Genomic DNA, 14,102 nt, shown 5'->3' on the forward strand with positions numbered 1-14,102 from the left:
CAAGAGAGGATGAAGAAATATTCAATCTGAGCCAGCAATTAGTGGGCCCAAGCCCAACCCTATTAATACACCCCTTTCTATCTACCCGCCAAAATGCTTACCTCTTTCCCGCCAAATCCCTCCCCCCAAAACGGAAGTTAGCAGCAATATTTCTATTGAAAATTTCTCAACTCTTCTCTATCTCACTCTGTAAATCATCGCCTGATCAAATTGAGGGCATTTTTCGACCGACCAAGGAGCTGAAGAAGATTCGCGATGGATCTCAGCGACGATATCAGGATGGCGCACAAGCGCACATTCCTCAAATTTTTCGAGCAAACTGTGAGTTTCGAAGGAAAGCGTGGTTCAATTTACTCGATTTTTACTCATTTTCTTGTTTTGGTGATTTGTATTGCTGAATTAAACATCTCCTGAAATGCTCGCTTCGCAGGATTACAACATTGAGCTGAAGAAATCTCTCGACTCGATGTTCAACCAAAACGGCCGCCGTTGCGTGATTAATCTCGCCCATTTCTACCACAACAGAGAAGGCACCGATCTGGCGCGCAGGTTCACAGCCTTCTCTGCTGATTTACTTTGTTGTTTGGAATTTTGGATGAATTTGTTGAATCCTAAGTGATTTTTGTAAATATTTCAGGCTTTTGCAAACTCCGAGTGAGTACATACAGCCGCTCTGTGATGCGGTGACGGATATGACCAGGAGCATGAATGCCAAGTATCTCAAGGAAGGAGAGCAGGTTTTGGTTGGTCTGGAGGGTCCTTTTGTTTCGAGAAGGGTGACGCCTAGAGATCTCTTGTCTGGCTTTATTGGCTCGATGGTTTGTGTTGAAGGCATTATTACTAAATGTAAGTGGTTAAATTTGTTTCATAATTATGATTGTATGAAGTGGCATTATATGAATTCGTATCTTCTTAAAGTTGCAAGGGTTTAGACTTTCAGAAGTTAGGGTTGGTTTATTGTTAAGGGGAATTAGCTCTTGCTAGTTCTTTTTATAGCATCGACTGTTGTATATGACTGAACTGATATAGAACTATAGTCAGAGAAAATCTCTATTGGGGGCTACATTTTCTAAATTGAGTTTGAGGTTTTAAAGAAGACTATTTTCTGGTATTGCACAGTGATTCATGCAAAATACTGCTAATTTGGTGAGTTTGAAAGAACGACAAAAGAAATAGTACTAGTAGTTTGTTTGGTGTGGGCTTAAGCCCCCCTTAGCTCCTATTGGGTCCGCAACTGATAGTGAAATGTGTTTTTACTATGTAGTAGCTGCAGTGTTATTTCTCCTAGTTCATATCTGTAATAGAGAATCTAATAATTGGAATTTCTTGTTTTATGTTTAGGTTCTCTTGTTAGGCCAAAGGTTGTAAAGAGTGTCCACTTTTGCCCTGCTACTGATAAATTCACAGTTCGGGAATACAGGGACATTACATCAAATATTGGCTTGCCCACTGGATCAGTGTATCCAACACGTGTATAATTTCTCTTGTTTCCTTCTCTATCTTCTAATCATATTATGTTGAGGTAATTCTGATAAGTTCCAACTTGTTGCAGGATGACAGTGGCAACTTGTTGGTGACTGAGTTTGGTTTGTGCACCTATAAGGACCACCAGACACTATCTATGCAAGAGGTCCCAGAAAACTCAGCTCCTGGCCAACTTCCTCGAACAGTTGATATCATTGTAGAAGACGATTTGGTGGATTCTTGTAAGCCTGGGGATCGAGTGGCAATTGTTGGGATTTACAAGGCTCTTCCTGGGAAAAGCAAAGGCAGTGTGAATGGAGTATTCAGGTTATTTTATGTCTGCAGCAAACAGTTTCTAATAATCTGTTTCATCTTTGTAATCAATTTGTTATTTACAATGTTTGTTATTGATAATGCAGGACTGTCCTTATAGCCAACAATGTGTCTCTTCTTAACAAAATGTCGCAGAATTTGCAGTATTCAAGTGATGATATGAAAAATATTAGAAAGATTTCTGAAAGAAATGACACGTTTGATCTACTTGCTAATTCTCTAGCACCTTCAATATATGGGCATTCATGGATAAAGAAAGCTGTCATTCTGTTGATGCTTGGAGGAAGTGAGAAAAACTTGAAAAATGGAACTCACTTGAGAGGGTAAGGATGCTATTAGCTTTTCCTGTTTTTTTATGCTCGATTCTTTGAACATGGCTTCTTGTTCTTGTTACTTGCTCTAGATTCTTTCGAACTTATATGCTGTTTTCTTATATCTAGTGATATAAATATGATGATGGTTGGAGACCCTTCTGTTGCTAAGTCTCAGTTGTTGAGAGCCATCATGAATATTGCTCCTCTAGCCATATCTACCACCGGTCGAGGTTCTTCTGGGGTTGGATTGACAGCTGCGGTTACTTCTGATCAAGAAACTGGTAAATTATGGTCTTGGTTGAGGTTTAGGTATTAGATTTATGATTTTACTCATTTGATCATTCCGTAAATTCAGGGGAGCGAAGACTAGAAGCTGGTGCCATGGTTCTTGCTGATAGAGGAGTTGTTTGTATTGATGAATTTGACAAGATGAATGACCAAGATCGTGTAGCTATACATGAAGTGATGGAGCAGCAGACAGTAACAATTGCAAAAGCTGGTATTCATGCATCTTTAAATGCTAGGTGTAGTGTTGTGGCAGCTGCCAATCCAATATACGGAACTGTAAGTCAAAGATTTTGATAGTTCAAGGTCCGCTAATCCCTTTTATGTTACGTTATTAATGACATATTGACTATATGCACAGTATGATCGTTCGCTAACTCCAACAAAGAATATTGGACTTCCGGATTCTCTGCTTTCTCGTTTTGATCTGCTGTTCATTGTTTTGGATCAAATGGATCCTGGGATTGATCGCCAGATTTCAGAACACGTGCTAAGAATGCATCGTTACCGATCAGTAGCTGATGGAGGTCTGTGAAGTCCACTTTTCAATTAAATACAGAGGCCTAATGCTCAAATGAAATGTAGATGTATAACTATGTAAACAACCAGGTACAAGACTAGATGAGAGCTCAAGAAATGAGGTGGAGGATGATCCTGAGGCTGGTTCTACTGTTTTTGTCAAATACAACAGAATGTTACATGGGAGAAAATCTGACAGGAGTCGAAAACGTGATACACTCACCATCAATTTTCTCAAGAAGTATATTCATTATGCCAAAAACAGGATTCAGCCTGAGCTTACTGATGAGGTGAGCTTTCTTGAACATATAGATATTTGATAATTGATTCTATGACATCATGAAATTTATCAAACCTCGATACTCAATTCCCGTGGCGTTCTGAGTTTTCAATCAACAAATGATTCTTTCCTCCAGGCATCTGAACACATAGCAACTACCTATGCGGAGCTCAGAAATGCAAGTTCAAATACAAAGGTTGGTAAATTATTACACTTATCTGATTTAACTTTAGGAATTTAAGATGTGCCTGCAGTCGTCTAAATGAAATATGTGATATATTCTCTAGACGGGAGGGACACTTCCAATCACTGCAAGAACCTTGGAAACAATAATTCGTCTATCAACTGCCCATGCTAAACTGAAGCTGCGAAGACAGGTACTACAGTAGAATGCTGTTTCAGTTCATTCATTATCTCGATACTAGTTAGATGTGATTAGACATTTCTGTACATAATTATCGGCAAATTAGAAAAACCTTTTGATGATTTTTTGCGTTTCTTCACTTTAGAATTGCTATAATGTTTGATCTTGAAACAGGTGCTGAAGTCAGATGCTGAAGCTGCTCTTCAGGTTCTAAATTTTGCCATTTATCATCAAGAGTTGAGTGACATGGAGGCGCGGGAGAATGAAAGGCTGAGAGAAATGGAAAGAGACAGCACCATGGACACTGAGGCTGTTGATAACGATGGAGCTCGTAGGACTGGAAGGAAAAAGAGCAACAATGCTGGCTCTACTGCCACAACAGAGTATGTGAAAAATTTAACTCCCTAGTAATGTGGAGTTTAGTTTGTTGTCTTGTGCTTTAATTTTTTTTTCTCTAATTAATTTTCCATATATTATAATTTCATTAATTAAACTTCTTTCTATTTTCTTGAAGTGATACGGAAGCAATGGATGTAGATCATCAACCTCCAACAAATGAAGTCAACTTATCATCAGAGAGGTCTTTATCTGATGATTCTGATCAATATATTCATTCATAGATCCAAAAATGATTTTAACTAATGTTTCATTTCCTAGCATATCTGCGTATGTACTTCTAACACTTCTAACACTCGCTAGACTGACTCACTCACCCCGAATATTCTCCCTGCAAGCAGATTGGATGCATTTAGCGCTGCATTGGGGCGGTATAGACACGCCCAACACGTGGAACAAATGTCGATTGCTGATATTGAGGGCGTAGTAAACACTGGTGCAGGCGCCCCTTACTCTGTAGCAGAGGTCATGGCTCTTTTGGAGGTAACATTTTCACATTCAGTACAATAAACTTCGATTTGTCATTTCGACTTTGAGTGATATAACAGCAAAAATTCAATCCCTTCTGCAGATAATGCACGACAAGGGCAGCTTGATGATCGTCCGGGACACGAACGTTGTTTACTTCATGTGAAACATATCATCTCCCAACGCCCCCATCCACCAGCTCAGCTCCAAATATCGCTGTCCAGGGACGATGATGTTGTATTAGTCGTGGCTTACCTGAGATATCACTGACATTAATTCAAAACTTCTAATGTTATATTTCATTTCAAAACTTGTATTGGTGTACTAGAATGCGTAATCCATCACTTTTCACTTGCATTCATAGTTGAATTCTTATGTTATATTTCCAGTTCAAAACTTTACTGTTGCACTATAATGCGTAACTATCACTCTGGAAATTCGAGTACGGCCGAATTCTAATTATTTAAGAATATTATTATAGATACAAGGTGTATTCAGAAAATGTAGCTTTGTCCCACATCGAAACTTGAATAAGAATAAATGGGTATAAAAGGAGAAGAAGCATGTGATGCTGATGTGTTCGTAGAAAGGAGAGATGGTTGGCATCTCCCCAGACAGGGACGGGAACAGCCTTCGGGCTTTACCTGTTACCACACATCCGGTTAAGGCTTACCACTTCGGTGGATCTTATAACCCAATTTTTTTTTTATTTAATTTACAAACTACCAAATTCCTTTTCAACATCTCGTATTCTCGTGCCTCTATATAATCATTACTTTAATTAGATATAATAACTATCAATTAGTAATAAATATATAGCGACAAATTGAAATAGAAGTAATTGTATTTTGAAGAAAATAAGACAAAAATCGATAATATTCCACCAAATTTTGGATTTTCTTTTTACGCACAGAAGAACAAAGATGATTCGAGTTTTGAAATTGAAGAAGCCGAATCAATGTTAAAAACTTATAATGTTCTAAACTGTGCTAAAAATAACCTTGATTCACAATCACAAACATTTTTGAAATTAGTTTCATCTATTCAGGCAAAGAAGCCTAAACAGTACTTACAGGCTATAGCAAAAGAGTGATTTCATCTCTGTGGCTATTTTTATCTTTATAACATGAATACAGCTACTTTGATGGGGTATATAATTAACTCATCTTATGTTCCTGAAATGAGAAATCATATCCAATGAAACCATCTCCTTTTCTATTCCAATTTCCAAAATGGTTTCCCATCTTTTATTCCAACCGGAGTTCAAAACAGGAGGAGAAACAGAGATTCATTACACGCTACATAGTTTTCAGTCCACATCAACGTCTCAATGTTTCCAAACCTAGCATGAAATGATACAGAAGCAGAAATCACACGACAAAAGACGATGAAACTAAAGACGTTTCTTGCTCGTTGCTGTTTCCCAAGCACCTAAAACATGTTCCACAATTTCCTTCACTCCAACACCATGTTTCACCTGCTTATACACAAATTTTTCATCATTATAAATACAACCAAAATATGCATATCCAAGTCCCAACTCAAATTATAAGGTTGTGTGTTACTATAGGTGATAACTTGGATGGATTAAATCATAATTACAGTGTTATTCTTAAATTATAGTCCAAACTTTGACCTTATGATGACATTTTACTCACGCTTACAAATATTACTAATATGCTTAGTATGTTTGTCTCCTTCGCTCACTTAATAACGCAATTCAAAATATTGCCAAAAGCTAATAAATCCTCATTTTTCTCTCGATGCTAATGATCAAGCATTTGTAATGGGTAAAAGAGACAACCAAACGATGAAGATATGAGTAATAAAGCTCGTCTACAACAAGAACGGCTATGGGAGACGGGATATGAAGAAAACCTGAGCAAAAACAAATGGACCACCATCCCTCATTCGGAGTGAATCACGTTCCATGACTGATAAATCAGCTCCCACTGCAGCTGCAATGTCAGTTTTGTTGATCACCTGCAACAAAACAGTAAATCAACCATAATATAGTCAGACAAGAGAAGCTAGAAGGAGGGAGAAACCTACTAGGAGGTCGGCTTGAGTGATGCCCGGCCCTCCTTTTCTTGGAATTTTATCACCAGCAGATACATCTATTATGTAGATTATGTAATCAGCCAGTTCTCGGCTGAAATTGGCAGCCAGATTATCTGAAACCAAAACAAAGGAAGGCAAAAAAAAAATCAAAAGCATTTCTCAACAGTTGATATCAAGTAGAAACCACTTATGTTCTAGTAATAGATTAAGAGAGGGGTATTTAATGGATTTGGACATGTAAAATGGAGTCTCGACACAATTTTTACTACCATGCCCTCATTTATTCACCAGAAGATCAAGAGAAAAAATAGTGCTCATTTGATCAAGAAGGTGGATTATAATTTTGGGACGGACCAAAAAGGAACAAAGAACTATAACTTTGTTACTATTGAAGGAGTAATTGCCTCAAATACATGACCTTTGGATTATTTCTGGTTTGGCACGTAAATTTTTTAACTTGTCCCGAAATACATGAACTTCACTTTTTAATGTATTTCTCACCAATTATATCCCAAATCGAAACTTACATGACAGCCGAAACCAAGATTGTTGTTTGGATTCGGAGTTAGTTAGGAAAAAAAATAAAAATAAAAATAAAAAGTGGAGTTTATGGCCAATGTATTTTGTAACAAATAATGTTCCTAAATTCTGTGCTAAACCAAAAACAGTCCAAAGTTCGTGTGTTTTGAGACAATTGACCCTACTATGGGAAAAATTCAGCAAACAATGTGATGATATTGAGTCGAGAATTACCTCCACCAGATTCACAAAGGAGTATATCTGCTTTGTACAAATTGGAGAGCTCCTCAAGAGGCCCCAAATTTATGCTGATGTCTTCTCTTATAGCTGCATGGGGGCACCCGCCTGTTTCTACAGCACGGATCCTTTCCTCGGGAAGAGCTCCATGCTTTATCAAGAACTCGCCGTCCTCTTTTGTGAATATATCGTTGGTTACCTGCAAGGATTCACATCACTTCCTATAAAGACTTCCATGAAGAACAGCAACGGCAACGACAAACATAAAATCGCAGGAGTCAGCCAAGGGTAATGCTGATCTCAACATTTTTTATGCACATTTGAATCATTTCACACACTAACAACATTTGTTCTTAGTTATATCAAACAAACACACATCTTACAAATTGGACCTTTGGCGGAAACTAGGTGGAACAACGAAGAATAATCTTTTTATATTTTCACTTTTCATGAATAATAGTACTAGTACATGATTGAGTTTTTATATCCATATTAAAAAATAAAGTTCAATTATTACCGTTCAAGCCTAAGGCTGCAATACAAGTGAGTCAAGCCGGCCCAAAAATAATCTCAGTCTCCAGATTGATCTCAAACTCACCATTAGCAGGTTCACAAGCTTTATCGAGCTTCAATGTATTAATAATTCAAATTTTAAATTTATATGTGATCCAGATATTGGCCTTTTTCGTAAGTGCAAAAAGTTCAAATTTTATTACTCCCTCCATCCACCAAGAGTGTGAACAATTGTGACTACTACTCTTGGTGGATGTTGGTAGATAGAGAGTACTTATTAATTTTCTTCGGATTCGGACAATATCCTGTTTAACTGACTGAAAATAGGTATTGAAGTTTAGATTAGTTCAATATTAAGAGGTACAAGTAGTTCATTCGAGCTGAGATGGCTTTGTTTCGAGATCAAGGTTGGCACTATCCGGACTAGTTTCGACTCGATTCCATTACAGCCCTTTCAGTGCTGTATTGAAGGCATTGACACATTGATAACATTGACACAACACCTTCATTATTTATTTACTTTGTTTGTTTTTGGGAGGCCTTAATTCTCTAAACAACAAAACAAATTTCATCAAATAATTCCCTCAAAATAATTCAACTTATCCTGCATCGTACAATAACTTTTGGTGGCAAAAATATCTTTCCCATTACAAAAACTCACCAATTATTCGGAAAAATATGCAGAAAAAAAAACCCCCAAAAATTATACTTACAGCTGCAAGACTGTATTTTTCCCTCAGAAATTCACACAAAGCTAACATCAACGCCGTCTTCCTGCATTAATAAAAAAAATTAAAACAAAAAATAATCTATTAGTACTAGTATATATTTTGGAAAATACTCCTATCTCTCTTTATTTTCTTTAAAAAGGCAATTTTTTATCTAAAAGAAAATGACATAAAAAATATAAATAAAAAGAAGAAGAGAAAGAAAAGAGAGAGACCCAGTGCCCACGGGGCCGCCAATTCCGACGGTGAAGGCTCTCTCGTTGAAATCGCGATTAAGGAGCGGCGGTGCTCGTCTAGTGAAGTAGCCAGGGGATTCGATTGGGTCGTGCGAGTGCGGCGCCAGTCCATCGTGGCTGTGGTACACCTTCCCATCCGGACCAATCCACGATTCTCTGTTGAAATTGCGGCAACATAAATAAATTCATAGCTTCAAATTGGGGGAAATTGATGAATTAGGTGAAAAATTGAAGTAGAGGCGCATTACTCCTTGTGGTCGTGGTGGTGGTGGTGGTGATGGTGGTGGTGGTCGTGGTCGTCCTCTCCGTGCATGTGATGATCGGTAGACGCCATTGAGATGTGTGGGTGTGGGTGTTGGTGTGAGTGTGCGAGCGCAGTCGGTTACTTGAGGTGATAATTATTAGCAAAGAACAAATGGAGATGTGAATTACAGTACTACTACTTTACTTTCTTGAAATAAGTGTCATCAAATATTTTGTTTCATTTTTCTTTCAACAAATACAAACATTTTGAAGCGATACAAATTTTAATACAAAATTAATAAAGTTAGTAAAAATAATTGGAAAGTAAGTGAGAGAAAAAGAATTTTAAAATAAAAAGATTTTAATGTTTCTATTTTTAAGGAACTGTTCCAAATGTAAATAGTTGCTATTTTTAAAAAGAGTGAATTACATATTTAGTACATATACTTATCACGACGCACATTTGCGGTCCATATACTTGTATTTATGCATGTTTTAAGGTTCTTTTCTTTTTTTGACATTTTTAGGATAAAAATACCCCAAATAAAGGAAGGGCAAGTTTATCCGTCCCATAAAAGTTGAGTCGTATTCCTTTTTCGTCCGTCCCAATAAAGTTGAGTCATTTCCTTTTTTAACTAAAGACAAAACATCTAATCACCCTTATTTTATTCCATCATTTACTTTACTCTCTCTTATTTTTCCTACTTTTTTCATCTCTCCTATTTATTTAATATAAATTCTTAATCTCCGTGTCCAAAAGTTTTGTCTCAACTTTTATGGGACGGAGGGAGTACTATTTTCTCTCCTTTTTCTTTCTTCTTTATTTTTTTCTCTTTCTTCTTTATGTAAATGACTTGTATAATTACAAGAAAAATTGAGATGACACATATTTGAAGAAGGAAATAAGACAAATCAAATGTTCAGCTAAGAAGTTTATTTTTATATTATTTTGTTAGAATTACGAAGAGAAATTTCTGATGTGAGAACCCATATAAGTCGCGGGCGCCGCCCACTTGCTAAATACACGACCAAAAGTACCATAATTTCATCCATTCCATTTATCGCTTATTATTCCTCACTTTACGAATGATCGATTAGATTCAGATATTCACTTGTTGAAATTCATCATTCAAATTTTTAATCTTTTATTTACGGGATCATTAATTATAATACTCCATATTTGAAGCATAATCACAAATACTCTAGTGTGATGAAGGAAAATGACGTGAAAATGTAAACTTTATAATGATATGATTAAATTTCTCAAAAAAATTAACAGAACACAAGGAAATAAGATTTAAAAATCCATAATTTTAGTTCTAATTTTATTATAGATAAAGGAAAAAGAAAGAAGGTGGGGGAAAGAGAGAAAATAGTGTACAAATTTGCCTTTTAGCACTTTTGGGGGTATTTTCGTCCAAAAAAGATCAAAAAGTGAAAAAAACCTTAAAACGTGCATAAGTACAAGTATATGGACCGCAAATGATATTTTGCAAGTATAGGAACTGCAAATGTTCATCGTGATAAGTATAGGTTCTAAATACGTAATTCACTCTTTTAAAAAATGGAGGGAGTATGTGCGAGATAAATAGGGGGATATGTTTTTAATGTTTTAAGGATATTGTCTTCTTTCTTAAAATGGATATCGTCAACGGGATATGGGCATATAATGTGATGTATTGACAATGAAATAATACTTGAATTGGGATATGGGCAAATAATGTGATGTATTGACAATGAAATAATACTTGAATTTATTAATGATAGAGAATATGTGAGTTCTGTAGTCAAATTCAAGTTCCATAGTCAAATATTATTAATGAAATATAGTAATATTTGTGTGTGTTTCTTTTTAAAATTTATTCACAAGACGAGCTTCAAGTGGTCTTGTATCTAAAAAATGTACATATTCTTATCCCTTCAAGATATGGTAAGTTCCTTAAAGCTCAATACAGAGCTAACAATGTGCTTGATATAGTGTTCATTATATATGTACAAATTTACAATGGTACTATCAGTCTATCATACTCCACTAGCTAGTACTCCCTCTCTGTCCCACTAGAAATGAAACGTTTTTCTTTTTGGATAGTCTCATTAAAAATGAAACGTTCCCAAAAAGGAAAACGTTTCTTAAAATAGAAATAATTTTATCTCTACTTTTCCATCTCTTACTTTACTCTCTCTTCTTTAACTCATAAAACAACACTACATAAAATCATGTGCCGAAAAGCAAACGTTTCATATTTATTGGGACGGAGGGAGTATTAAATTGCAAAACTTACATATCAATTAAGAATCAATTAAGAACCGCAATATTTAATTTGTATAGGAGAGACTAAGCAGTTAATTGCACAAACAGAGATTTTAATTAACAAAAAAATTGTATTCCATGATCATCAGTTTTGTACGTGGCTAGTAAATATTGTCCACGTGGTAAAGAAATTATACTATTCACGGACAAAAAAATAGGGAATCGAACATGTAACAAACCGAAAGCTGGTCCTATTAAATCATGTCTATATTAAAAATTGATGGAAATGTTGTGCATTATTTGACAATTAAACCTAAAAACATACTAGAAGGATAGAATAAGTTCAAGTCAGTTGAAATAGTTTATTGAGCACATTGGTTCTTGAAAAATGAGTGCCCAATGCATTGCTCTTCATAGGGAAGGAATCCTTGATTTGATCATCTTCCACTTGTTGAGATAATGTTATTGGCAATGGTATATCACTGTTTCCATAAGTACCAACAACGCCAGGTGGCATCCCCTGTCTTAAAATGTAATCCCATTTGTCTTGGAAAAGATAGAGAATTACCATGAAAGATAATTGAGCTGTGAAGATTATGGTGTAAAATCTTGTATTTGTTGAAGTTCTTATGTGGTAGGCTTGTAATCCAGTGTAGATATTCAAGACTCCAACCAAACATGTTATTGTGCCTAGTAACCAATGTAACAAGTACCATGCACTTCTAGCTCTAGTCCCCCTGCACAAAAATTGGAAAAGGAAAAAATTAGCAAAATAAAATGGTTTCTTTTTCTTTTCTTAAGTTAATTGTGATGAGCAATATGCAATAATGTGTCATCTTAGTGGTTAAAAAAAATACTTCTCCCACAAAATAATTTCAACTACATTTGGATTTAGGATATAAATTAGTTATACCTTTTAGGTCTTTTAAATCCGAGGATAAGTTGCATATAAATAGCAGCATAAAGAGCCAGCCCTAGTCTTTGATGTGTGTTGTTGAATGCATTCTCGAAGTTTCTGATTGATAAAATTGCTCCAACGGTTACAAGTAGAACCGAAAGTACCTGTCAATTATATGAAGTATAACTTTAATTAGCAATTAAAAAGTGAAATTGAAGAAAAAATAAGACACTAATTCATACAAGCAACATACAATGTCATGGAGTATAAAATAGTAATAGTAGTACTATTAATTTTTTAAACTGAAAGTGCAAGTGCAAGTGCAAGTGCAATGTAATTAATCGAATCACACTTCAAAATGTATTAAAAAAAAGGTAAGTATGTGTACCAAAATACTAGCCCTAGTGTATCTAATACTCCACTACTCATGGACTTTCAAGACACAATGGCCATGCTAAATAGTATTAAAAGAAAATCATGATTATGCTTTATGAAAATGCAGTAAAACCATAGACTATAAAGTAACACAATGATTTTGATCACAACCATCTGAAAAACTCATGATACTAGTAGTATATTGATTTTTTTCATTTCTTTGATGCATTTTAGTTTTTCTTCTTTTCCTATCTTCTCAATTTCTTGAAATAGAGTGACTATACCTGCAAAAGTGCATGAACATAGAACACTTTTTTGTGCCTAGAAGGTTGAAATTCACTTGTGCAACTGGAAACTCTCATCACCAATATTCCCAAAGGAATCAAGAATCCCATTGATGCCCACAGCAAGATTCCATGAACTACAATATTAAACACCCTCTGAGAATTTTCCTGCAAGATACATTTTTTAGAACCAGTTGAGCTACTCCGGCTACACCAAAAATAGAGTACTTACATCGTGTTCGTTGAGGCTGCCGGAAGCTTGATTTTTGTAAGCTGAAGATTCACATAAATGTGCAAGAAGTAGAGGAGCTATGGCAACACTAAAAATGCTTAAAGTAGACATCTTTTGTTTTCCTCCTTCAAGATTTTGAAGGGAGGTTTTGAGGTGTTTGGTGAATTTAATGCTGTCTTTTTGGATGATCTAAGGTTGTGGCAATAGATGGGACTAGATTGATTCTTTTATATTCGTTTTGTTTTGGTGAAAATGTTATTTTTCCAAGCTTGCAATGATGGTGTGTTTCTTTGATTATCTATCTTTATTCATTGAAAATGTTTGTTTTACTTTTTGACATGGATGCCTTTTTGTAAAGAAGTAATCAAATGGACTGTATTTATCTTCATGGTAATGATAGTCTTAATCTTTATTAGAGTGAATTAGGTTTAGACGAGTTAATGTTCTCTGACGAGAAACGTGTGTCTGTTTATCATTTATATTTAAGTTATTAAAATATCACCCTAAATCCCCAAGTCTATTTTTTATTCTTATGATCTACTGTCCTAATAATTATGTATCTGAAATCTGCATTGCTTTAATTTGAAGCTACATTTGGACAACAACGAAAACCACGCTCACAAGGAGTATTACTAGCTCTTAAATCTAATTATTTGTTTAATGTGGATGGAAAAGATTACTAGTAGAATATGAATTATATTTTAATATAAAATGAGAGTAAAATGAGCTAATGAAAATATATATTAATTGAATAATAAAATAGGAGTGAAATACGTGAAATGTGGGGTCTATTTATAAAAAATTAAAATAAGATGAAATATTTAATGATGAAAATGTTAAAATTGATAGTAATAAATTTCAACGATTATAAACTCTATCAATTTTGTCATAAGAGCTTCAATTAGATGACTGAATCCTAGCATGGTGCATTACCAAACAATAACTTGTAACTTTACTTAAAACTCCATTTTACAACCTTCAATTAAATATTATTCTCCACATCTAGATTACCTTGATATCATGATGCAACTTAATTTACTTAAAACTCCATTTTACACCCTTCGCCCAACTCTTAAATAGCAATTGTGCTTATTTAGTTTAG

General features: G+C 35.1%; 3 protein-coding genes and 1 non-coding gene across 5 annotated transcripts; 2 read left to right on the forward strand and 2 right to left on the reverse strand.

The window, feature by feature from the left end:
* The first annotated feature begins 145 nt into the window (after positions 1 to 145).
* LOC125192047 (DNA replication licensing factor MCM3 homolog 2-like) lies at positions 146 to 4,784 on the forward strand. The gene is made up of 16 exons (XM_048089499.1): positions 146 to 321; positions 431 to 549; positions 638 to 846; positions 1,342 to 1,472; positions 1,553 to 1,791; positions 1,884 to 2,120; positions 2,238 to 2,392; positions 2,467 to 2,675; positions 2,758 to 2,923; positions 3,006 to 3,205; positions 3,332 to 3,391; positions 3,483 to 3,572; positions 3,734 to 3,942; positions 4,074 to 4,139; positions 4,297 to 4,438; positions 4,527 to 4,784. The coding sequence occupies exons 1-16, from the start codon at positions 256 to 258 to the stop codon at positions 4,587 to 4,589; spliced, it is 2,361 nt and encodes a 786-aa protein (XP_047945456.1). The 5' UTR covers positions 146 to 255; the 3' UTR covers positions 4,590 to 4,784.
* A 215-nt stretch (positions 4,785 to 4,999) lies between these two features.
* On the forward strand, positions 5,000 to 5,128 carry LOC125197636. The gene has a single exon (XR_007172169.1). It is a non-coding gene; the product is annotated as a U6atac minor spliceosomal RNA (small nuclear RNA).
* A 488-nt stretch (positions 5,129 to 5,616) lies between these two features.
* On the reverse strand, positions 5,617 to 9,136 carry LOC125191851 (urease accessory protein G). Its single transcript, XM_048089278.1, has 7 exons — positions 8,966 to 9,136; positions 8,697 to 8,873; positions 8,467 to 8,527; positions 7,238 to 7,439; positions 6,476 to 6,597; positions 6,302 to 6,406; positions 5,617 to 5,900 (listed from the first exon to the last, which is right to left on the reverse strand). The coding sequence occupies exons 1-7, from the start codon at positions 9,049 to 9,051 to the stop codon at positions 5,817 to 5,819; spliced, it is 837 nt and encodes a 278-aa protein (XP_047945235.1). The 5' UTR covers positions 9,052 to 9,136; the 3' UTR covers positions 5,617 to 5,816.
* Positions 9,137 to 11,457: 2,321 nt separating this feature from the next.
* Positions 11,458 to 13,270, reverse strand: LOC125197213 (cytochrome b561 domain-containing protein At4g18260-like). 2 transcript variants are annotated; one of them, XM_048095926.1, is made up of 4 exons: positions 13,001 to 13,270; positions 12,769 to 12,924; positions 12,125 to 12,273; positions 11,458 to 11,948 (listed from the first exon to the last, which is right to left on the reverse strand). In XM_048095926.1, exons 1-4 carry the CDS (start codon positions 13,109 to 13,111, stop codon positions 11,555 to 11,557), a joined length of 810 nt encoding a protein of 269 aa, XP_047951883.1. In that variant the 5' UTR covers positions 13,112 to 13,270; the 3' UTR covers positions 11,458 to 11,554. The 2 variants fall into 2 exon arrangements, with proteins under 2 accessions (XP_047951883.1, XP_047951882.1); XM_048095925.1 differs by having other exon boundaries at positions 12,769 to 12,936; positions 13,001 to 13,269.
* Positions 13,271 to 14,102: the final 832 nt, after the last annotated feature.

Source organism: Salvia hispanica, chromosome 6, assembly GCF_023119035.1.
Source record: "Salvia hispanica cultivar TCC Black 2014 chromosome 6, UniMelb_Shisp_WGS_1.0, whole genome shotgun sequence".
In the NCBI taxonomy this organism is placed as follows: Eukaryota; Viridiplantae; Streptophyta; class Magnoliopsida; order Lamiales; family Lamiaceae; genus Salvia; species Salvia hispanica.

Bases quoted from the DNA above. Each gene is read 5' to 3' on its own strand.
- LOC125191851 (XM_048089278.1), bottom strand. From the start codon at position 9,051: ATGGCGTCTACCGATCATCACATGCACGGAGAGGACGACCACGACCAC. The intron at 6,407-6,475 runs GTAGGTTTCTCC...GTTTTGTTGCAG, and splicing joins TCACTCAAGCCGACCTCCTA to GTGATCAACAAAACTGACAT. The intron at 5,901-6,301 runs GTTTTCTTCATA...GTGTATAAGCAG, and splicing joins GTCCATTTGTTTTTGCTCAG to GTGAAACATGGTGTTGGAGT.
- LOC125192047 (XM_048089499.1), top strand. From the start codon at position 256: ATGGATCTCAGCGACGATATCAGGATGGCGCACAAGCGCACATTCCTC. The intron at 1,473-1,552 runs GTATAATTTCTC...AACTTGTTGCAG, and splicing joins GATCAGTGTATCCAACACGT to GATGACAGTGGCAACTTGTT. The intron at 2,676-2,757 runs GTAAGTCAAAGA...CTATATGCACAG, and splicing joins CCAATCCAATATACGGAACT to TATGATCGTTCGCTAACTCC.
- LOC125197213 (XM_048095925.1), bottom strand. From the start codon at position 13,111: ATGTCTACTTTAAGCATTTTTAGTGTTGCCATAGCTCCTCTACTTCTT. The intron at 12,274-12,768 runs GTATAGTCACTC...TATAATTGACAG, and splicing joins ATGTTCATGCACTTTTGCAG to GTACTTTCGGTTCTACTTGT. The intron at 11,949-12,124 runs GTATAACTAATT...ATTTTTGTGCAG, and splicing joins GGATTTAAAAGACCTAAAAG to GGGGACTAGAGCTAGAAGTG.